Raw genomic sequence first — 23,272 nt, 5'->3', positions numbered from 1 at the left:
GGGGTTAATATTTGGATAGAAAACAGGATTAATTCCACTTATAAAAAATTCTTTTTTTTTTTTTAACCCAATAGGATGGCTACCATAAGAACAAAAACAAAACCCAGAAAAGAGAAGGTGTTGGGGAAGATGCAGAGAAATTAGAACCCTTGCACACTGTTGGTAGGAATGGAAAATGGTACAGCCAGTATGGGAATCAGTATGGTAAGTCCTCAAAAACTAAATAATAGAATGACCACATGATTCAGCAATTCCACTTCTGAGTATACACTAAAAAGAATTCAATGCAAAGACACAAAGAGATATCTGTACACTCATGTTCACAGGAGCATTATTCACAACAGCCAAAAGGCTGAATCAACCCAAATGCAATACTGATGGATGTGTGGATAAACAAAATGTGGTATATATACATATGATGCAATATTATTCAGCCTTTAAAAAAAAAAAAAGGACATTTTAACACAAGCTATAACATGGATGGACCTTTAAGGAATTATGCTGAGATAAGCCAGTTAAAAAAAGACAAATAACGTATGACTCCATTTATATGAGATTCCTAAAGTAGTCAAATTCAGAGAGACAAAAGTAAAATAATGACTTCCAAGGGCTGGGAGGAGAGGAGAATGATGAGTTATTGTTTGATGGATATAGATTTTCAGTTTAGGAAGATGAAAAGAGTTTTGGAGATAGATGGTGGTTAAGGTTACACCACAATATGAATGTACTTTAATGCCACTGAACTATACACTTATAAAGATGGTAAATTTGATGCTACGTGAATTTTACAACAAATAAAAGTAATTAAACTTTTTTCTGCAAATAAAAATATACAGCTAGTTTGATTTGCATTAATGTGAAAAAAAAAAAAGGCTCCCATGGTAACATCCATTATACAGTATAAGTTGGGCTCTCGCAATGATCTATTACAAAGTCAACTAAATATCAAAATGTGTATGTTCTTCACATAAGATAAAACCACAGTTATTAAGTACAAATCTATTCCAAACATTTTAACAACTATTTACTTAGAACTTACTACTTTATACTCAAATTACCATCATGGTATCTGAATGCACTCTGAGGCCCAGCCACATCCAGTCGGTTCACAAGTGAATGCTGTAATCCGTGACTTCTAAACCATGAAAACAGAATGACTTCAGGCGCAGATTAGGGTAGGACCTACAAGCAATGGTGCCTACACAGACACTGCGGACAAGTCACAAACTTGGGGCTGCATTCTCTTAAGGCCACACCAGAAAGTGAAATACAATTATGCCCTTTTAATTATCCACAAGGAAAAAAAAAAACAAAACTGGCTCTTTAGGGAAAACAACTCCCTCTTTGCCCTTGGCTCTAATTTCTCATTCAGTGTAACATATAAGGGGATTAAGAGTATTTGCAGAATAACCAATAATGCCACTTCTGGCTCTTGAAATGTCCCCTCAATAGAAACCAAAGGGGTAATTCCAACTTAAAATTCAGTGAGGGACATTTTTTCAGAAAATCAAGAAAATATAACCCAGGCTGTAGCATTCTGATAGTCTTGTTTAATTTTAGGATGAAATTTACAATATGTAGAGACATGGTAAATTCTATGTATTCCAAAAATGTGATCTATACACCAAGCAAAATTTTCACAAAAAGATACAGTGTCTCCTGTTGAAGACCTGGAATACAGCTATTCTGTGCAAAATGTGAAGACACTGCAATATTCTTGGCCATCTGCTTATTTTTAAAATTGGTATCCTTTTATCGAGCTGAGAAATTAGCTTAGAAATGGCCAATTCAGCTTCGAAACAAGGTGAACTGTCTTCTCTGTAACAGGTGAATTGTCCTAATTCAAGCTGTGTGTGATATAGTGGCTTGCTCTTCAGCATAGCAATTAGAGGCAGATTCCTGGTTCTGGTTCTAAGAGTAGCCCCTTCTAACTACACAAACTTGGGGAGGTATCGAGCCCTCTCCCCAGACCCTACTCTCATCTGTAAAAATGAAGGAGAAGAGATCGACAGTATCAGTTATTTCAAACTCTGTTGTTTGGAGGAACCACAATGGAAGAGGAGTCTGTACTTTCCTCTCTGTTGTACACTGCCCATCTACCTTTGTGGTCGCTTGGTCGCTAAGCTGTGTCCAACTCCTTGCAACCCCAAAGACAGTTGCCTGCCAGGCTCCTCTGTCCATGGGAATTCCCAGGCAAGTATACTGGAGTGGGTTGCCATTTCCTAGTCCAGAGAATCTCCCTGACCCAGGGATCAAACCAGAGTCTCCTGCTTGGCAGGTGGATTCTTCACCACTGAGCCACCTGGGAAGCTTGGGATCTACCTTAGCCCACAATAAAACCTTAATAGCACCTGAGGATACACTCTACAATCTAAGACTGAGCCTATGGATTGGTGATTTTAAACAACTCATCCATAACACAAAATAAAGTAACAAAAATAAGTGAAGAAAATACTGAAAGTTTAAATCATTTCTAAGAAATTTTATTAAGGAGAATTATATCCCCAAACTTCATTTGTAATGCAGCTGTTTAGACCCTAGAACAACAAAATCTCCCTCATATCAACATTTTCAGTGCAGGGTAACTTCTCAAGTGCCTCACAAAGGCACAGTGTCCTGAATGCATCAAATAAAACCACAGGTAAAGGAACAGATGGTATTGATGCAGTTTACGATCCGGCCGCCACAGGTAACAACGCGCCCGTGTCTCCAGCCGGGGAGGCTGTGAGCTCCCCGCCCCAGAGGACGAAGGCCTCCCTATGAATCCTGCTGGATTGCTGAGCACAGCTGAGCTCTGGTCACTCCACCTGCTTCTTCCCACCAGGGTTTCTCTGATCCAACACCCCAGGCCACAAACCACTTTTATGCCACTTCTCTGTCCCTGAATTGAGCACAAAATCCTTTCAAGACATTTTTCTGAAAATTAAGCATGAGAAGGCTCTCTTACACAGGACCGACAGGTTTATGCTTATCTTATTTGAGTCTCGCACTAACTCATGAAGTAGAGAGAAGGGATCTATGTCAATAACCCTGTTACCCAGGAGGAATGTGGGATCCTGAGTCACTAACACTGGAGACCACATTTCAGGACTCTAAGTAACAGCAGCTCATACTCCACCATCTAGGCCACCTCCCTAGGCCTACCCTATCCTCTCCCTAACCTTACTGTCAGTTGAACTGCCTAAGGAATAATAAAGATCATGAGATACAGAATGATGAACCTTTGAGCATCTAAAGGAAATTAGACCCAAGTTACTGGCATCTTCCTCCTTTGCGCTGCAGCCAGGGTTCTAAGAAGGAAGAAACAAGACAGACTATGTGGAAGCAGATAATGGAAAAATTCTCCGGGTATGGAGGTGGGGTAGGGGTCAGAGGGCAGAAAGCTCGGGAGACAGAGAAAAAAGTAGGGAAGAGGGGAAGGGAAGACGGTCATCCTTCTTCCACTGCATAAAGTATCTAGGGATAAAAAAGAGGGGGTGAGAGGGAAAGAGGAAGAAAGTGACCAGTGAGGTGGGGAAGAGAAACGGAGAGAAATGCCAAGCAATGAAAACAAGGAAAGTTGGATAAGAGGAAAAAAAAAAAAAAAAACAAGTCACCAAAACCTTCTAGAAGTTTCAGGTTTAAATATTAGGAGGGCGTTATTCTACATACAGGCTTCCCTGGTGACTCAGTGGTAAAGAATCCACCTGCCAGTGCAGGAGATGTGGTTCAATCCCCATCAGGAAGATTCCCTGGAGGAGGAAATGGCAACCCACTGGAGCATTCTTGCCTGGGAAATCCCACAGACAGAAAAGCCTGGCACCTACAGCCCATGGGGTGGCAAAAGAGCCAGCTATGACTCAGCGACTAGACAACAACTCTACATACATTAGCAGCCCTTCGTCTGGAATGATGAAGTCTAGGAAATATTTCATTCAAGTCCCTAAAATAATCAAAATAATGGATAAAGCTAACCGTGATATATTCACTAAATTAGAAAACACTAGAATTAAACATACAACTTGAAATCTGGAAAAGAATTTTGAACACATCCACTTTAAGGAGACAGAATAAATGTATAGATACTCAAGGACAAAAGAGATAACTACAGAAATTTAAAAGATGAACTAGATAAAAGCTAGGTATTTCTTTGAAATATAATCAAAGCCTTAATGAGTCTGATCTTACAAAGAGAGCAAAATTCATTTGGAAATGGCCAAATATTAGAAAAAAAATGGGAAAAGATTAGAAAAGGGAATATATAATTACATAACATAGGTGAAAAAGACAATAAAAGAATATTAAGAACTTCCTTATAACATATTTCAGAACCTAAATGGAAAAGGTAAAATTCCTTGAAATATATAACGTGTCAAAATTGACCCAAAGAGAAACAGAAAACTAAAATAGCACTATAACCATTAAATATATTTAATTATCAGTCCAAAAATTCACAAAGTTGGTTTTATAAGAAAATTCCACTAAATTTTTAAAAACTAGACCATTTCAATTTTATACAACTCTTTCAGAGAACAGCAAAAGGGAACACTCCTGAACTCATTATATGAGGCCAGTGTAACCTTGATATTAAACCCTGATGAGGACAGAACAAAAAAGGAAACTACAAACCAATCTCACTTATAAACAGATGCTAAAAACCGAAAGAAATGAACTTGAGGCTAATGTTGAAAATAATACATATGACCAGATTAAGTTTATTCCAGGTACATGAGGAAGGTTTATCGCTAAAAAGAATCTAAAAATATAGCTTGCCATCTTAACAAATAAAAGAAAAATCTCATGATTCTCTTGACAAATGAACATTTGGTAAGTTTAACACCCTTTCATGATTTAAAAAAAACCCTCAGCAATATAAGAATGAGAGGGAACTTCATTTATCTTATAAATGGTATGCACCAAATATTTTTAACAGGGAATCATTAATTCCTTTTAAACACTAGGGACAGGGGCTTCCCTGGTGGTCCCGTGGTGAAGACTCCGAGCTTCCAAAGTAGGAGAGACAAGTTCAATCCCATATGCCTAGAGGCCAAAAAAAACTTACCATGCATGAACAAAGATTCCTACCATCTGGGCTTCTATTTCAACATTGTCTAGAAGGCCCTACCAGGGCAGGAAGAAGAAAAATAAATAAGAGGTGAAGGACTGAAAGAAAGGAACAGAAGTGTAATTATCCACAGACTGTCTACAGAGACTGAATCCCAGTCTATCTTCATCATTTTTACCTTCTACTCCCCACTCAATCCTCCGCTCACTGCAGCCAGGCTTCATGCTATCCTGCTTTGAAAACTTCCCTCATCAAAGACACCTGGCTACCAAACCTAACATGAGAGGCGATGAGACTCAACTCAGATGAGTCTGAGTTGTCTCCTCACCTCCTGTCCTCTGGGCTCCCTGGTCAAGACCCTGCCTTCTCAGGCTGCTTTTCCACAGTCCGTTCCACGGGCTCTCTTCCATAGGTAGAATTCAATCCTTTGATTTCAAGGGACACTTCTCCTAAGTGATGTTTACTTCTTCAGCCTCAATCACCATGTTGAACCCAGGTGACTCCCAATCTAAAGATTCCCAAGTTTTTACAGGACTAGTCAGGAGGATCTTATTTGCATGTCAGCGTGTTCAAAGGTGAACTCATTCTCTAACCCTCTACACGTCAGACTCCTTCTAGCCCATGACTTACCCCATGAGTCTAAAGTTATCTGACTCCACCTGCTTCATTCCTTTTATCCAATCTATGATCGGCTCCTAGTCATCTTGTTTATCGCAAAGTCTCCTCCTCCTCTCTGCTCTGTATCTTCCTTTCCACAGCCACCAGCTGGGCTCAGATTCTGATTATCTCTCTCTTGAATTTCTGCACCTGGCCACCCTGCTTTCAGGCCTGCCCTCTAATCCTTCTCATAAGGAACAAATCTGATTAAATCTCTCCCCTGATTAAAATCTTTCAGTGATTCTAACTGCCCCAAATAATCCAAAGTCTTCAGGTATGTTTTACAAAGTTTTTCAAGAAGACTCTGCTTCTATTCATCTAGACTTGACTTCTCTTTACTCATCCCCCTCTGCTCCAGTCTTAATGAACTGTTTGCTGGAATTCATCCCTTTCTCTTCCCCACTGGATATGTTGTGATTTCTCTTAAGAGCCCAGTCATCTGGCTCTTGCAGTAATCTCTTTAAGTTTTATGGAGACAGACTGGTACAGCACTATCTTATAAGGTAAACATTCTGTAAATACTGAACTAAAGAGAAGATTTTGCATAAAGTAACATATCAAATCCATCGCGGATCATTATAAAGATGTACAGGGGTTATATATTTAACACTCTGAAGTTAAAAGTGAGAGGAAAATTATGTATACCTGTAACTCATTCAAAAATTATTTAGCTAGAGTAGAAGTCAGGCACCACACTCTGATAAGAAAATGGCACCAAACAACACAAACAAACTGCATGCGGGTTATAAGTGTGAGATACAAAAACATATCAGGGTAAGTCTTGGATCACACCAAGCATCACAAGGCTAATACACACAAACCACACACTTCACACTAATAGAAACCTTATGTACTCCTGTTCAAAAAGTTCACAAAAGTTATCAAAATGAAAACCAGCTTAATTGTACATAAACTTGGCATTTATTTATGTCCCAGCCGCTTCTGAGATTAGATTGCAGCAGTATACTTCTGGATTATATACACAACAAGCTAAAAATCCAGGAATAATGCAGACTGAATAAAAATTCTAAATTTCTACTTTTTAAAGGAATTAGAATTTCCTTACAATCTTCGTGGAGTTGATAAACAGTCATAACTATGTAATCACAACTCACAGTCCTTTTTAAGAAAATGTAAATAACAAAGTATAAACTATACATAGAGCTTAAAATAGGATGCTGCACAATTATCTTACAAATTATGTACAATATTTAAAATGTGCTTGAACTGTACTTATATAGTACCTTGATTATCAGTAGATGCATTTGCTTTTTTTTTTTTTTTGCATTTGCTTTTAATATGGAAAACCTAATAAACTTTTTAACCCCCCCCCCCCCATTCTGCACAGTGGACAACTAAGGGAAGGGAGATTATGTGGGCCACTTTCACCATCACAGAAATCCCCTGAAATTAACGTTTAAAGATCTTCTACAGAGGGAAGCCTAGAGTTCTGCCATTATACTCACAGCGATACAAATCCCATTAGGCCCACAATCTAGTAAAAGTGGCACTGTGACAAAGGCTAAAATAGCTCTCAGGTCTTCACGATCAGATTAAATATCTACTCAATTGAAGCTGAGCTAACTTGCCAAAGTCAATAGCTTCCGGGTCAAAATCAAACATTATTTGGCCTGGAGATTAACTCTGATGTGTCCTCAAACTGAAAAGGAAATTTATATTTAGATCTCCAGATTCTAGCCTACACATTACTCCACCAACACGCATTTCAAGCATTTTTCTCTTCTGCAAAAGATTCCTGCTAAGCAATGCTATGTCTTCTAAATGAAATGCCTTCGTTCTGTCTTTGAACCTGATTAAAATTAAGAAACTTTTAATAGCTTTAATAACTCTCAAAAGCTGCAGAAGCTCTTCTCTGGCATCTTCCCCAGTACCATCCTCCCTCCAAATCCAGGAAGAAAAAAAAACACCCGCACAACAGAAAAACACAAAACAACTAGCCACATGCGATGAACGCTGCGGAACGTGACTCTCCACTGGTTTAGGCTACAAAGAAAGCCCATGAGTAATCAAAAATCGCTAATCAAAACAAAGTTAAAAGCCACTTCCCAGCTCCCCAGCCCCAGTATGATTTCCCTTTCTCTTCTCAGTCCACTCCAGCATTCCCCCCTCCTCTGTTTCTTTTCGGGGGATTTTAGCAGCCTCTGAACAGCGGACGGTTAAGTTCATCTCAATGTCAGCCAGGGCAGAGACAAACGAAAAAATCACTAACTTGGAAGGTTATTTAGGACAACAATGTCTTTCACTGTCTTACTCCTCCCACTCCGGCCCTACTTGACCTACTACCAATACTGAGCCGAGAAAAATACCCGTTCAAGGGGCTTCCACTACCGTCCCCCCTCCACCCCCGACCCCAGCGGCTCTTCCCGCAGGAGCCCCTGCAAACCCACCGCGGCCGGGCGGACAGGGTCCCCGGCTCCGCGCACCCCTCCCCAGGCGCCAGCGGCCGCGCTCCGCACGCTCGCGTCCAACTCTCCTCGGACCCACTCACAGCCCCCGATCCCGCCCGGCCGGCCCCCTCCCCGGCGCCCCGGAGCGAGGCCGCCCGGGCGCCCGCACTGGCCCACCCACCTGAGCCGGGGTCGGGGGTCCCCCGGCGGCGCGCTCCGCCCGGCGCAGCTCGCGGCTCCCGCACGAATGCGCTCGGCCTGTCCCTCCGCCTCCCCTCCAGCCCAGCTGGGAGGCGCGACCCAGGGCGGCACCGCAAGGTCTCTCTAAGTCACCTTCGCGCGGCCCGCCCCCGGCTCCCGGCGCGGTCGAGCAGGGAGAGAGGCGCGGCCCAGGACTAGCGCCCGGGCCGCCCGAGGTCCGCGCTGGCCCCTCGGCCGCACCGCCGCCCTCCGGGGCTACAGCCGGCGAATGGCCTGCGGCGGGCGGCTCCGCGGCGGCTGGCGTCGTCCGTCCCTCCTCCCCGCCCCTCCGCCCGCCCGCCCGCTCCGCGGCGCAGGTAGGGACCTGCTGGGGGGGCGGCGGGAGCGGCGCGCGGCCCGGGAGCTGCCCGGCCGGGTTCCGGGGAAGGCGGTCCGCTCCCCGCGCTCGCTCTGCGAGCATCCGCGGAGGCGCCCCTGACCCGGCCCAGCCCTGGATCAGGCGCTGTGTCCCTCGCCCGTCCTGCAGACGCGGCCCTGGCAACTTTTAAATCCGCCACCAGGAAAGCAGAGGGATCCTCTCTTCTGCAGTCTTCCACTTGAAGGTAACTGACACTCAGGCTCACACTGAAGAGTTAACTGCAAAGCCTGAGCTAGTCTGCACCTATTTGTTTTTTTATGCACTCCTGGGGCTCCCCTTTGAGCAATGAGGAAAACAGTAATTAACCCTACTAACGTGAAACGTACTCGCGTGAAACGTACTCGCGTGAAACAGATGGTTTGAGATTCTGGCCACACTTAAAGGGTGGACGAAGGCGCAGTGGTCAAGCAGACCCGCCACGTAAATGCTATACTTCAGTGGGATGTTCAGGCTAATGAAATTCCTAGTTAATTAGGAGGCTCTGTTGAAGAAAAACAAACCTTTTTTTTTTTTTTTTCAACAGTAGTTTTAAACCTTTCTATGGTATATAAATGTGTCCCTCACTTTGGGAAGCAGAGAAATACTGAACAAAATTAAATATTTTGTTGACAAGATCCTAGGGCACTTTAAGCTCACTCTTCTAGCAGTGAACTTGCACTACAGATGGGAAATGTGTAAAAAATGAGACAAGGCCACACTTGGGAAAAGGGAAATTAATGTCAGTGAGGTTTCACAGTGTCTTTGAAAAGTCAGTTTGCTTTCTATTTTTTCTTCCCATTCTAAATTGGTCACTAAATATTACCATATTTTGAAAAGTCACATTTGGAACTAAAGAGGAGACCTTGCTACAGGTTATTTCTCCCTAGGCCCTAAGAATTAGAGAATGAATTTAGTTTACAAAAGTAGTACTAGGCAGCAAGAGGAAACAATGAACAATAATAAAGGCGACTTTGTTTCAGAAGGCAGTTTACAGAGCACCTAAAATGTGCCAGGCACTGTACCGAGGAGCTTCACATAAAACAACTCATTTGTATCCTCATTTTCAGATTTAGAAATGTAATTTCCAAACACATTAATTTGCTCAGAGTCCAGATTTTAGGTCCTGATTGGTCTGACCCCAAAGCCTGTCCTCTCTACTTGTGCATTCCTTATTCATTTAGTCATGTACATTCACTACGGACTGCAAGGAGATCCAACCAGTCCATCCTAAAGGAAATCAGGCCTGAATGTTCATTGGGAGGACTGATGCTGAAGCTGAAGCTCTGATACATGGGCCACCTGATGCGAAAACTGACTCGTTGGGAAAGACCCTGATGCTGGGAAGGATTGAAGGCAGGAGGAGAAAGGGACAACAGAAGATGAGATGGTTGGATGGCATCACCGACTCAATGGACGTGAGTTTGAGCAAACTCCGGGAGATGGTGAAGGACAGGGAAGCCTGGCATGCTGCAGTCCATAGGGTTGCAAAGAGTCAGATAAGATTTAGCAATTGAGCAACAACAAAGTAAGCAAACGCTATGCTAGACACAGATGCTACAAAAACAAGATACTTGAGTTCTACTTAAGTAAAAATATAATCAGACAAGTAAAATATACACAATGTCATAAGCAATATAACAGCGTGGAAGCCCTAGAATAGGATGGACTTTAACTCAGTTTTGAAAGGTGGAACCTGGGGTTGGGAAATGGTAGCAGTTCTCCAACAGAGAGGAATCCTGAGAACTTTATCTAACACAATGGTGATGAGGAATCTGTGTGCTGGGTTAGGGGAGCAACTAAGATAACTACAGAAAGTAAAAGTAGTCTTTGATTAAAAGATAAGATGAGGACAAACAAAGCAAACAGCTCCCAAGTTTCCAGCTTGAGTTACACAATAGGTAACTTTGGGTTGATCAACAACTCAGTTTTAGACACTTCGTTTTGAAACGCCTCTGATGTATCCATATGTAAATGTCCAAAAGGCATCTGGATATACTGGTTCATAGCTCAGGAGATCCAAGGTGGAGATATCTGAATCATCATGGAATGCTGGATTGAAGGAGTGGGTGAGATCCATGGAGAATACTGAGTGAGAAGGTCACCCCGGAAACCTAGGGACTACCAACATGCAAAGCACAGGCAGAAGAAAGATGCTTTAGAAGACGACTGGGGAGAAGTGGCTATATAGAAAAGAGATGCCAGAAGAGGCAGGCACCATGGACATCACAGAGAAGCATTCCAAAAGGCAAGCAGCAGTCAGTGGCAGATCCTTCAAAGGACAAGCAAGATAATTTAAAGGTGTCTCTGATTCAGCAACAAGGAGATACTGGCAAGAACAGGCTTGGTGGACCAGCTGAGCAATAAAAAAAGTAGAAACAGACGGTATCACATTTCCAAAAATGGATCTGGAAAGGGATGCAGGGAGCTAGAAGCTGTAAGGGAGAATTCAGAAGACAGTAGCTGCTTTTGAAGCAAGATGGAGACAGATGCCACCAATAATAGGAAAGAAGACAGATTAAAAAAAAAAAAAAAACACCTGGAATCAGGGAGTGGTAGGGAGTTGACAGCATAATACAGTGATCACCTAATATTTAACAAAGAATTTTGCTTAGAATAGAGATGAGAGAAGGGTAAAGGCCTGAAAGATGTAAACATTACAGATGAAAGAGAGGGGGATTAAAGGCCTATGAACAGCTCAGAAAGCTAAATGAGTAACACAAACCATGCCTTGACAAAATTAGGAATCCACATGAGGGCATGAATTTTCTCCAAATACTTTAGCATCTGGCCCAGAGCAGGAGTTCCTTTGGCTGGTTCCAACTGAGTCTGAATCGTTCCATTACACCACAAGCTTGGCATCACTACCGTCCTAACCATACATTTGGGTTATATCTCTTTATCAGTCAGAAGATTTAATAGGATAGTATAAAACATAAGCAAGTTTACCTTAAAAACTGATCTGACTAATCATATTGAGGGAAGCTCAATAATACACAGAACCAGAAGGGCACCAGTGATGACTTCTGAATGATCTTTTACCCACTGATACCACCCACTGGTGAGAAAAACTACAGAAACCATGATTCACGAAACCAGTTTCTAGCCTTTTCAACAGAATTTGCAAACAAAGTTAAAGAAAAACCATAGCCATTATATTGTTATATTTCCTAAGCACATCACTCTAAAAACATTTAGCAAAGTTCCCTTTTGGAGAAGGAAACGGCAACCCACTCCAGTATTCTTGCCTGGGAAATCCCATGGTCAGAGGAGCCTGGTGGGTACAATTCCATGGTGTCACAAAAGTCAAAGATGACTTAGGAACTAAACAACAACAACAAAGGTTCCCTTTAGTAGATCAATCACAGACTCTACAGCTTATTTTATATATTGCTGGGGTTTTTTTTGGTTTTTAACAACATAAACAGTGTTATGTCATGTAAAATATGCCTACATAATGCCTCATTTATAGAGCGGTCACATGGATACTTGGAATATCTAGGCCATATCAGAGCATCTCCAAGTAAGCAAAGAACATCACAGGCTAGAATGCTCCAGGTCCAGACTGAGGTCTGTGCTCATTGTCCACCCTCATAAAGAACATCTTATTTTTACTGAGGACATCATTTTGCCAAGTTTAGTTACTACCGTTTTTCTTTTTAACAAACAGGCAATTAGTATGGGTAAATGAGAAAGAATCAGTATTCCACTGCTAGAGATAGCCACCCAGCTGATCTAAAAATCAAGAGAGAAAAAAATTTTAAACCAAAAGAGTATAAAAAGGAATTCAAAAAGCAGCAGCAAGATTGGGCCATTTAATCAAAAAAGAGTCCTATAAACACTATCCCCTGAAGGTACCTGTATTAAGGCACAGAGTAATTATGAACAGAAGAAAGGACAATCCTGAGGCAGCCAGCAGAGATAAAGGGTGAACATTTTAGTTTAAGTTGAATGTGTAACACTTAGAGTAACTGTCCTCAAAAAAGATTAGAGTAGGAATGTTTTACTGCCCTTGGAGCTGGGATCGCTTACATCTACTGGTCCCTATTCTGTGATGCCTACTATAGGACGCGTTTGCCAATCTGATCTCATTTACTCCTCAAAACACTCTTTCCTGGTTGGTTACCACTTTAAAAAGGAGATTGTGTTTTAAAACTGAGTCAAAGACAGAGATTAAAGAGCAGAGTCTGGAACTGGACTCAGGTCTATGAGTTCAAATCTTATCAATGCTCTTTGAATAGAATTTTTAGATGATGAAAATTTAATTTATGATGCCTGATAAATAAGGCATTATGGTGCATAATTATTCCACTCTGACCTCAATTAAGCTATTAAATTTCTATGTTGTAATCCTTAGCTACTTGATAAGACCAACTTCAGTGATACCATTTATCTTTCAAATATTTTTTAGGCTTTCACATCATCTATAATCATATTTCTCAGAAGGAAATCCATGTATTTCTACTTAGGGACCCATAGGGGTGATATTTCACAGAATTACAGTGAAAAAAAAAATTGAAGATACTCTGAAAGTTTGAAGCAATAAATGCTATCTACGAAACGAATACCTTGTACCCTTTTGATATGCTGATATACTCTATTACATATTATTCATCAACACACAGTTGATCACCATACCCAACATTCAGGAGTTCATATATTTTCATTCTTTAGAAACTCACCCAAGGTCCTCCAGTTGGTTAGAAAAAGACTGAGACTTAAAAAAGGTCCATTAGACTTTCACACCAGGGCTCTTAATGACTTTCTACATGTCTCTCTTATTTCAAACATGATCGAAGTTCAGAGAACTTAAGCAGACTATCATCCCTTAAATAATAAGGATGGAAACACAGCACAGTCATTCCACAAATGGTCCAGTAAATATTCTTTACTCCACACCACCTCCATCCAAAACAAGATGAAATCAGTGGTAGACACGGAAGCACCAGGCATCAGAAAAAAAGGGGTCATAAGTGTTCATTAGACAGCATCCTGCAGTAACAACTGCTGACTCATACTCAAGGCTTACTTAGGAACCATGCTAAGCATTTTGCTCACAATTATCTTATTTAATACTCATGACAAATTTTAAAGGCTTATTTCATCCTCATGACAAATTTTAAAGACCTAAAGAGGTTAATTAGGCTAAACTTTAAGCTAATATTTTTGTACATGTAAATTTCCACATGGAGGTGATTACCTAAGCTTTTTCTTTTTCTAATCGGTTAAAGATTAGAATAGATCAGCTTCTTCAAGAATTACATGACTTCTAATGTAGTGTTTGCCTTCAAGAATGGCTCAACAAAAGAGCCATCAAGACCTTCTCCTGTAACACACAGGTGATGCAAATGTAGTTTTACAATGTAATAAATGTTACCTGAATCAAAATTTGTTGTGTTTGTTCTGATAAGATGGTATCATCCTATGTGGATTTACTGAAGTCACTATATCATTCCTCATTTAAACAAGCTAGAATAGGAAATTCAGAAGCCACCAAAAATAAAAATGCTGAGAAGTGATGATTTCAAACAAGAGATGATTCAGCCATTTATCATGCTTAATGAACAATTATTTTTTCCCTAAGGTATTTAACAGAATTCTATTAATTTTCTGTAAGTTTAAACGAGTTCAGATTATTATTACTTTTCCTTGTTGGCTGCACCTCACGGCTTATGGCATCTTAGTTCCCCGAGAAGGGACTGAACCTAGGCCGTTAGCAGTGAAAGCACAGTCTAGCCACTGAACAACCAGGGACTTCCCACATAGACTTTCTTATTGCCCAAATAAAATGATTACAGAATTTGTGGTATAAATAACAAACACAGCGTTTTTTAAATCTCCTATTAATTCTCAAGGCTTCTATTCTAAAGATGGGAAAACAGAATTTTAGATCCTTATATATATGAGAAACATATATATATATATGACCATTTTAATCTACCTTGTTTTACCAAAACCTCAACTCTAAACAAAAGGCACAAATCAATTATAACAAGAATAGGAAACTGAGTGTACTTGGAAGGTATTGTGCTAAGACCAGTAAGTCACATAGAGGAAAAACATATCCTACGATTTTACATATATGTGGAATCTAAAAAAACAAACAAAACAGAAATTTGGTGTCAATCTAAAAAGTTTAAGATTAAACATATACCTAGAACTTATATGGAAGAACGCCTATTGCTACTTGGCTTGCATTAAAATCATGAAAATGGGGGAATTCCCTGGTGGTCCAGTGGTTAGGACTCTGCAGTTTCACCACTAAGGGTACAAGTCCAATCCCTGGTTGGGGAACTAAGATCCCGTAAGCTGTGCAGCATGGCATGTAAACATACATACATGTGTGCATAAAATCATGAAAATGGGGTAGCGGCGGGGGAGGGGGAAGCATACAAAAGAGAAGTCCAAGTTCAGGCAGCCAAAACGCACTTTAACGACTTTTCAGTCCTTAGGAAAACAGTTACTAATGGATAGCATACCACTTGTACTCATATCTGGAAGAGCAAATGACAGATTTTTAAATGGGAAAGAATAAATGGCAAAGAACACAAAAGAACATTTAATCCATTAAGTTCAGTTCACATAGGTAAATGGGAGAGCAATACATTATCTAAAAAAAGCATGTATTTTTCACATAAACCTTTTGTTTTGTGTTTTACATACAGACCTTTTGTTTCTAGAATATTTTCATACCCCTCTTATCGAAACGCCACAACATCTCTGAATAGATCAACTATAAACATACTTGTTAAGCATGGGTACATAAGCAAATTAGATGATATGAACACAAGTTATTTCAGAATCAATCTACTTAATCAAGAATAAATAAGTTCTAACTTCTGGTGAAAACTGAAGCTTTCATTTCCTAACTCTGTTTCCTCCTATCTTTGGACAATTTGAAAGCAATGATGTACTGAATAATCAAGCATGTGGCACCCAAACAATGACTGTAAAAATTCAGTTCCAAACGACCTACCCCTTCTTGTTTAGTGAAGAGATGAAGGCAGTCACTCAAAGCTACACAAGTTTCTCTAGAAGCTTCAGCGACAACTTCAACTTTCTGAATAAACGATGGAAGCATTTCTATAAATAAAATAAATGAGTGGGATTTTAAGTAATAGTAAAGTAAAACAAGACCACGAACATATTTTCATATCTACTAACCTCATTTTTTCCTTCTAGCTGCCTTAAGCATACAATTACTGTACCTCTGGCGTGATTATTAAGCACCTACTGTATGCAGGGCATATAAATTCATATAGAAAAAGAAAAGGAGAAAGCCTTGACCTAGAAAAGCCTATATCTTAAAAGGAGAAGAGCCAGGACTAAAAAAAAAAAAAAAAATTTTTATAGACATAAATAATGTTTAAGAAAAACAGCTGTCAAGAAGGACTGATATCATTACTTATAAAACATTAACACTTCTCCTTTCATGATATTCATTACTAGATAAGTAATTTTATTCCAAGGCAAAGTGCTAAAAAGAGACAAAAATAATTCTTTAGTTGACATGACAGCTAAGAGATCTGAAGGCGGTATTAATTCAACTTCCTCTACATCTTATTTGGATAACCGTTCTGTATAAATAGGTCTTTCGCTCTCAAATATACAGCCTTGTCAAGGTCCAATATCCTTCCGTATACATAAGTTGGGAAACAAATGATAATATCAGTATCTTCCTTGGACCCCCTAAAGAAAATCTTAATCCACTTTTCCCATCATTCTTTTTTTTTTTCCTGGCAAGAGAAAACCACAAAATGCATACATGTCACTTAAACAAGTGAAATGTCATATTAATGTGAGAAAAGTGTACTTAGTTGAAATAGCCTGGAATTTAATGTTAATTATACATTAAGATCCTTTAAATCTGTCCCTTCCATCAAAACAGAGAAATTATAATACGAAAGCTTTAAGAAAAAAATAAAGGGAGAAAGACAATTAAATCTGTCGCATCCTCTGTATTGTAAGTAATCTTGATGTACTTAAACCACTATTCTTAAAACATGGTAAACAAAGTCAATAAACAAAAAGAATCAAGGGAATCAAATGCCAACAAATCTGAACAAAAATTTTCCAGTGGGAAGAAAATCTATAGGAAATATGACAAATAATATGACAAATTATTTAGCCATTATTTCTAAGTGATCAAGTTGTATTAACCTGTTCTCTTTCTAAATTTTCCAAATGTTTTAGATGAATGAGATATATTTTGGCAAAGATAAGTCCTTTTCTTGGAAAAATTATTTCTTAAAACTCATAAGGCAAAAGTATGCAATAAAAGGTAAAGATCGTAGTGAATGAAGTAAGAACAGTCTTATTAGTATCTTGATATAAAGACCAAATGACATTTTATCATATTTTGCATCTCTTGGGATAGAGTTTCCTAGGGTTTGCTATTATTAATGACACCCAAATAACTGGAAACTACTAAATTTTAAGATAAATTTGACTTTACATACTTCTTTTGCAATCTTTGATACACATTGTAAAGATTTATTCTGTACTTAGTTGCTAAATAGCAAAAGAGAGTACCATATGCTAGACGCCATGTGACTCAAATAGTACCTCAACAGATGTCTTACACAGAGCTGGGGACTGGGGATGTGAGGAGATGCACAAGAAAAAACAGACACAGCCTCTGCCTCCCGTAAATTATCTGGGTAATCTAGTAATCTTCCACCTTCGTGGCACAAAGGACAGAAAAATGGAAGCACGGTCCATTCATGGATATACTTGTTTTTATTAAATGCCATCATTACCTCCAATTATGTCTGTTTTAGATATCTCACACTTAAGATACTTACTGATTACCATAAAACATTAAATGTCAAAATAAATTTTACTGTTGTTGTTTCTCAGTCGCCAAGCTGTATCTGACACTTCGCACCTGCATCAGCTGCAGCCCGTCGGGCTTCCCTGTCCTTCACTATCTCCCAGAGCTTGCTCAAACTCATGTCCGTTGACTCAGTGTTACCATCCAACCATCTCATCCTCTATCACCCCGTTCTCCTCTTGCCCTCAATCTTTCCCAGCATCAGGGTTTTTGCCAATGAGTTTTAGGGGCACTTTACAAATTGTTAAACAAGCTTTCAAAAGGTATTCCAAGAAATATATATTAAGACAAGTTTTTATAAGAATCTCTTATTGAATGTCAAATTCTTCTGTCCAGAATAGTCAAAAGTTACCTAACTTCTCTGACAATCTAGTGTCCAAACAACATGCTAGAATTAATATTAACCCGCATGGTGGGATAGTATAGAACCATGGACTATGGTAAACACACTGGTTCAGGGCTACGTATCAAGGCCAGTTGGTTGACACCAGTATGCCTCTTATGCAATGACGTCTCATACTGATTACATAAAGGAGAACGGCTAAGCTTCTAGAAAAGTTACCAACTAGGAATCACTGCAAATATGCTTTAGCCAACTAATATTTAGAGACTGAGCTATAATACATGCAAAAAGGCAGTATGTTACCATATCTGGCCTACCCTGAGGATTGGACACTTAAATAGTACCAGTTAATTTGAGAGAAAAAGTTATTTTTTGTACTAAAAATATTGTTGAACTCAGGAAAGATGCTGGAAGATTATATGTGAAAAGCTTAATTTTAGAGACATGTATAAAAAGCTCACAATCTGTCGTTTCCATGATTACAATGTACAATTTTTAATTGGGTAAGTTTTAAAACTAGTGGGGAAGTGCTTGTTCCTTGCTGTTAAACTAAACCCTAATACAGAACACCTCCATTGTTCTCCTTACAGAGAAAAAGTCTACACTCCTTAGATTAACATTTAAATCATTCCAGAAATGGTCAGTTTCAGCCAGTCTATTTTCCTGGGAATATCTGTTTTCCTAGAAATATGATCCTATTTCACTACTTCTAAACTTTTGTTAAAGATGTTCCCTTTTTTGTGAATACTGGAAATAGTAATTAAGAAGTTTCTCCTCTTAACTAAAATTTAAGGTCAAGTTCAAATGCCATTCTCCCCATGAAGCCTTTCTTAAAAGTCACTGTGGGAGGTGACCTCTTGTACTGGACTCCATACATAGCCACATCCCCTTGCTGAGAACTCAGGCCCTTTGCATACGCTTCGCTACTCTGCTCACATGTACACGGTACATATGCTCACTGTATGCTGCTAATCTCAGTAAGCTCTAAACCTCTTTAACCGCCCCCCCCAATACTGTACACCAAACCTTGTACAAAGACTCAAATATTAAAAGAATAACGAAAAATAATAAAAAATATTTTATTCCCATTGACTTGCATAGAAAATCCAAATCACTCTGGGTTATTTTATTTTACAACAGAAGAATTATTAGATTTTAGCTAAAGGGTTAGCCACTCAGTCGTGTCCAACTCTTTGCGATCCCATGGACTGTAGCCCACCAGGCTCCTCTGTCCATGGGATTCTCCAGGCAAGAATACTGGAGTAGGTTGCCATTCCTTTCTCCAGGGAATCTTCCTGATCCAGGTATCGAACGTGGGTGTCCCACATTGCAGGCAGATTCTTTACCAAATGAGCCACTAGGGAAGCCCCAGAAATATTTAAGACATAAACATTTTCATTTATATTACTACAGGTTGGTTAATTAGTACAGGTGGATAAATGTATTATTTTAAACTACACTTTCTTTTTACTTGAGGCACAAGAAAATCTCTTTTGTCTGTTTTTCAATTTAACTCAAATATTTCTATCATTGGGGACAAGATATTTAAGAGGAAAAAACTGGATGAATGGCATTTCCTCACCCTCTCACCCTAGTCCTTCTGGACACAGTGTTGCCTTAAGTGTTTTTTGTTTTTTTTTTTAAGTAAACACAAACAGTTGAGAATAAAAAGTCCCAAAGCTATCTAGTGACAAAGCTAAGGTGATAGGAAATAAAGAAAATATCAAAATAAGACAATTTTTCTCTTGTGGTGGAAAACAGAAAATGTAATGTATCTGAATATGTCCATGAGAAAAGGTATTTTGAAAGTGATTCATACTCCATTGGAATTATATAAATCCCTCAAGACAATCAATACCCTCTCCCCCAAATGGGGAAAAAGATTGCTGGACATAAAAATCAACTACTCTTCTAAAAAACTTCTACTGCATAAAACCGTAATTTGAAAAAAAATCAAGATTGCTGACATCATATAAGATATAAAAATTTAAATTTATCTATTTCTTGTTCAAATTAAGATGATTAGCTTGAAATCAATCACCCACTAAACAAGTACCACTGAGCATCTGATCTATGTATCTACATCTATAAATCTGCACTAGTTGCAACGGAAATGTAAGATTTATAATTCAAGCAGCATGTGTTAAATGAGTTAAAAGCATGAGTTAAAAAAGAATAAAAAGATCATAACAGGGATGCTACAAGATATAAAAAGCAAACAAACTGTACACACATAAATGTCACACATTTAGAGAAAAGAGCTACCATTATGGGATGGAATAATAAAGGGGAGTTTGATAAAAGTAAAGGGTACTTGGGTCAGATCTTGAAGAATAAGTTTGTTATTGTTAAATGTCCAATAAAACAAATTTATCCAAAATATCTATAACTGTTATTTTCAGATAGTCTGAAAATACTGGTTCTGAGAAGAGTCTGAGAATTATGATCAATGAGAACTTGACAGGTAAGAGGACCTGCATCTACCATTTACTGAGAGGCTGTCATGTGGCAGGCACTACATTCCAGGTGCTTGAGATAAAGGGGTAAGTAAGCAACTGAGAAACAGTTTCTGTCCTTACATTACAGTCTAGCAAGGAAAACAGAAAGTAAAACAATTATTATTCAATGAACAGTATTGATCAGAGGGAGTCTTTAGAATAGTCAGAGGTAAAGCATATATTTATTAGAAAAACTAAAATGAATTAATTCAACAATTTTAGAAAAGAAAGCACCAGTTGGGAAGACTTTTGGGGTTCAAAAATCAGGAAGCAGCCAGCAGAGCTATGAAATGTATTTTGCATTCTTTTACAAATAAGAGTGAATAGAAGAAAGGAGGAAAACTGGATTAAAATCTCCACCAAAGGCTGTAACTGGACTTGCATCGCCCGTGACTACACTGCCCTGGCAGTGGCTCCTAACCTTTTGGGAGTAATCTTGAGAGAAAACCCAATCAACGAAACAAACGATACAGAGTCATGTGGGACCCAGGGAGCCCTGCCTCCAGGAAAGTCAGGAGGGAAGTGCTGGTAAAGTCTGTGCCTCAATGAGTAAGGTGAGGAGAGAGAAAGTGATGGTGTTTTCTCCTATGGACCAGGCAAAGTAAGAGTACTAAATCACTGTTTCATAACCACTTTGTCTCCTCTATCTGACTCCTCCACCTGGCTGCCTGAAAGGAAGCCTGGACCAGAACAGCATCCCGCTCTCCAGCCAGTGCCCTGTCCCTACTGAGATCAGGGACAGCGCTTAGAGCAGGGTGGTGCTGGTGGTAGTTTAGTCATGAAGTCATGTCCAACTCTTGTGACCCTACGGACTGTAGCCCACCAGGCTCCTCTGTCCATGGGATTTCCCAGGCAAGAACACTGGAGTGGGTTGCCATTCCCTTCTCCAGGGATGGAACCTGGGTCTCCTGTATTGCGGGCAGATTCTTTACTGACTAAGCCATCTGGGAAGTCCCCATATTACAGGCCTGGGCAGGTGTAAAGGTAGTGGCCTGAGCTTTTGCTTGTTCTTCTGTCCCCTTCTGAGACCTGAGGCAGCTAGGTCTGCCCAGAGCGGGAAATGGAAACAGAAAGAGGTAGTGATGCGAATTAGTTGGAGGGTCATTTGGAAACACAAAGTAAGAGCACGTAGGCTAGTCTTAGAGAAGCCAAGAAGTTTCTAGAAGCTACACTTAAAAGATGAGGAAAAGCTAGTATTTCACATGATGAGAACAATGACCCTAAGGCATGAGAAAAGTTCAGCGCTGCTGAACTCTGAGGAGGAGGTGAGAGGTGATATTGCTGAAGTGAGGAGACACAGGTCAAGGCAGAGTTCAATTACCCCCTAAGGCACTGAGGTCTCAAGAGCTGATTTGTGTTTAGAGGCACCTCTCAAACCACAATGTGCAACACTCCCTGGAGGGAGCATGGCCAGATGAGAAGAGCTGCAACCTACGGACAGGATGGCTGTGGCCTGCGTCAGTGCAGGGACAGAGGGACAGAGAAAGGGACGGGGAGATACAGGAGACACAGGATGCGCATCGCTGCAAGGATGCACTCCAAGATTAAGATGACGCCAAGGCTTGGGCAAGCATATCAAATGGAGATGTGTTCTTTGAGATGAGAAATACCAGAAAGAGCCTCAGGACAAGAGTAAAAAATAATAACAATAATTGACAGAAAAAATACGAAGGATTTTTTTGTTGTGAGTTGGAGACTTCGGCCCTGCATCAATTCCACTGTCCCCTTGAACTTCTGAATGGGAGACCTTAAGGACTGGAACAATACCTTAGCAGCAGCAGCCAAGTGACTGTCCTCAATGAGTTCTACCTTTTACTGTAGGTGCAGATCTAGGCATGAAAATCTGTAACCTTTTCTAGTTCACAGATCAAAAGTTTAGAAGGAAATACAGAATTTTTTTATTTAGTCCAGGTTCTTTACTGGTGAAGAGCAGTCTCTGCAGCCAGGCTGCCTAGAATCAAACTCTGTCTGGTTTCTACCAACCGTGTGACCCAAGACAAGTTACGTAAGCCCTCTGTGCCTCCGTTAGCTTATTTATAAAATGGACATAATAGGCATGCACTAACATTGGATTGTCATAAGGAATAGAAGTGTTAATATAAGGACCTCCCTCATGGTCCAGTGGCTATGACTCCACGCTCCCAATGCAGGGGGCCCAGGTTCGGTCCTTGGTGATGGAACTAGATTCCACACGCTGCAACTAAGAGTTTCCGTGCCGCAACTAAGACCTGGGGCAGCCAAATCAATAAATATTTTTTAAAAACGAGTAAATATATGAAAAGTACACACACAGAAAGGGCTATATGTGGCTGTATTCTAGATAATACAATTTGTGTACTACTGACATATTTCACATTAGAAAGTGCATGGGACACTTGTGGTATCTAGCTGACTACACTGATGAGGAAACATCCTTCAAACCCAAACCCATAAAGATGCTGATGAAATAATAGTAATGATATAATATATATCAGAGGTGGAAAGAACAAAATCCCAGATATGCTGGAAACCAACAGAAAAGTCAAGGCTGATAGAACAGGAACAGGCAGAGGTGCAATGGGGAAGGCCAAGTACTGGGGGTGGGGGGAGGGGGTCGGAGGTCAGCTGGACAAAGCTGGGGAGCTGAGAGCTGCTCCTTCACATCCTCGTGAAGGGAAATGTGGCTCTGATCTCACCAAGCAGAGCAAGGCCTTGTAAAGGGCTGGATCCCCAGAAAAAACAGAAACGGGCAGGGCAGCAGTGAAGAAGGGCATTTCCCTCCAGTGCTCTGGGTGGGCATCATGAAAAACAGAAATCCCTAGCTTGTACCACATTTAGTATGCAATCCGATTTTAAAATGATTACATACTCAACAGAAACAAAACTACTGTGAAGGGACAGTTCCATAATCCAGG

General features: G+C 40.0%; 1 protein-coding gene across 5 annotated transcripts in view; it reads right to left on the bottom strand.

The window, feature by feature from the left end:
* OSBPL1A (oxysterol binding protein like 1A) overlaps positions 1-23,272 on the bottom strand; it is a 221,838-nt gene that overhangs the window by 109,122 nt on the left and 89,444 nt on the right. For 2 of the 5 annotated variants that reach the window (XM_004020467.5, XM_012103464.4), the window contains exon 16: positions 15,681-15,787. In XM_004020467.5, coding sequence (XP_004020516.1) covers positions 15,681-15,787 — 107 coding nt within the window. Of the gene's footprint in view, positions 1-8,290; positions 8,786-15,680; positions 15,788-23,272 lie in introns of those variants that run through there. The other 3 variants (XM_027960780.2, XM_042239340.2, XM_042239342.1) reach the window with 3 other exon arrangements.

This window comes from Ovis aries, chromosome 23 (assembly GCF_016772045.2).
Source record: "Ovis aries strain OAR_USU_Benz2616 breed Rambouillet chromosome 23, ARS-UI_Ramb_v3.0, whole genome shotgun sequence".
NCBI classification, from domain to species: Eukaryota; Metazoa; Chordata; class Mammalia; order Artiodactyla; family Bovidae; genus Ovis; species Ovis aries.
This window is presented reverse-complemented; position numbering and strand designations above follow the sequence as displayed.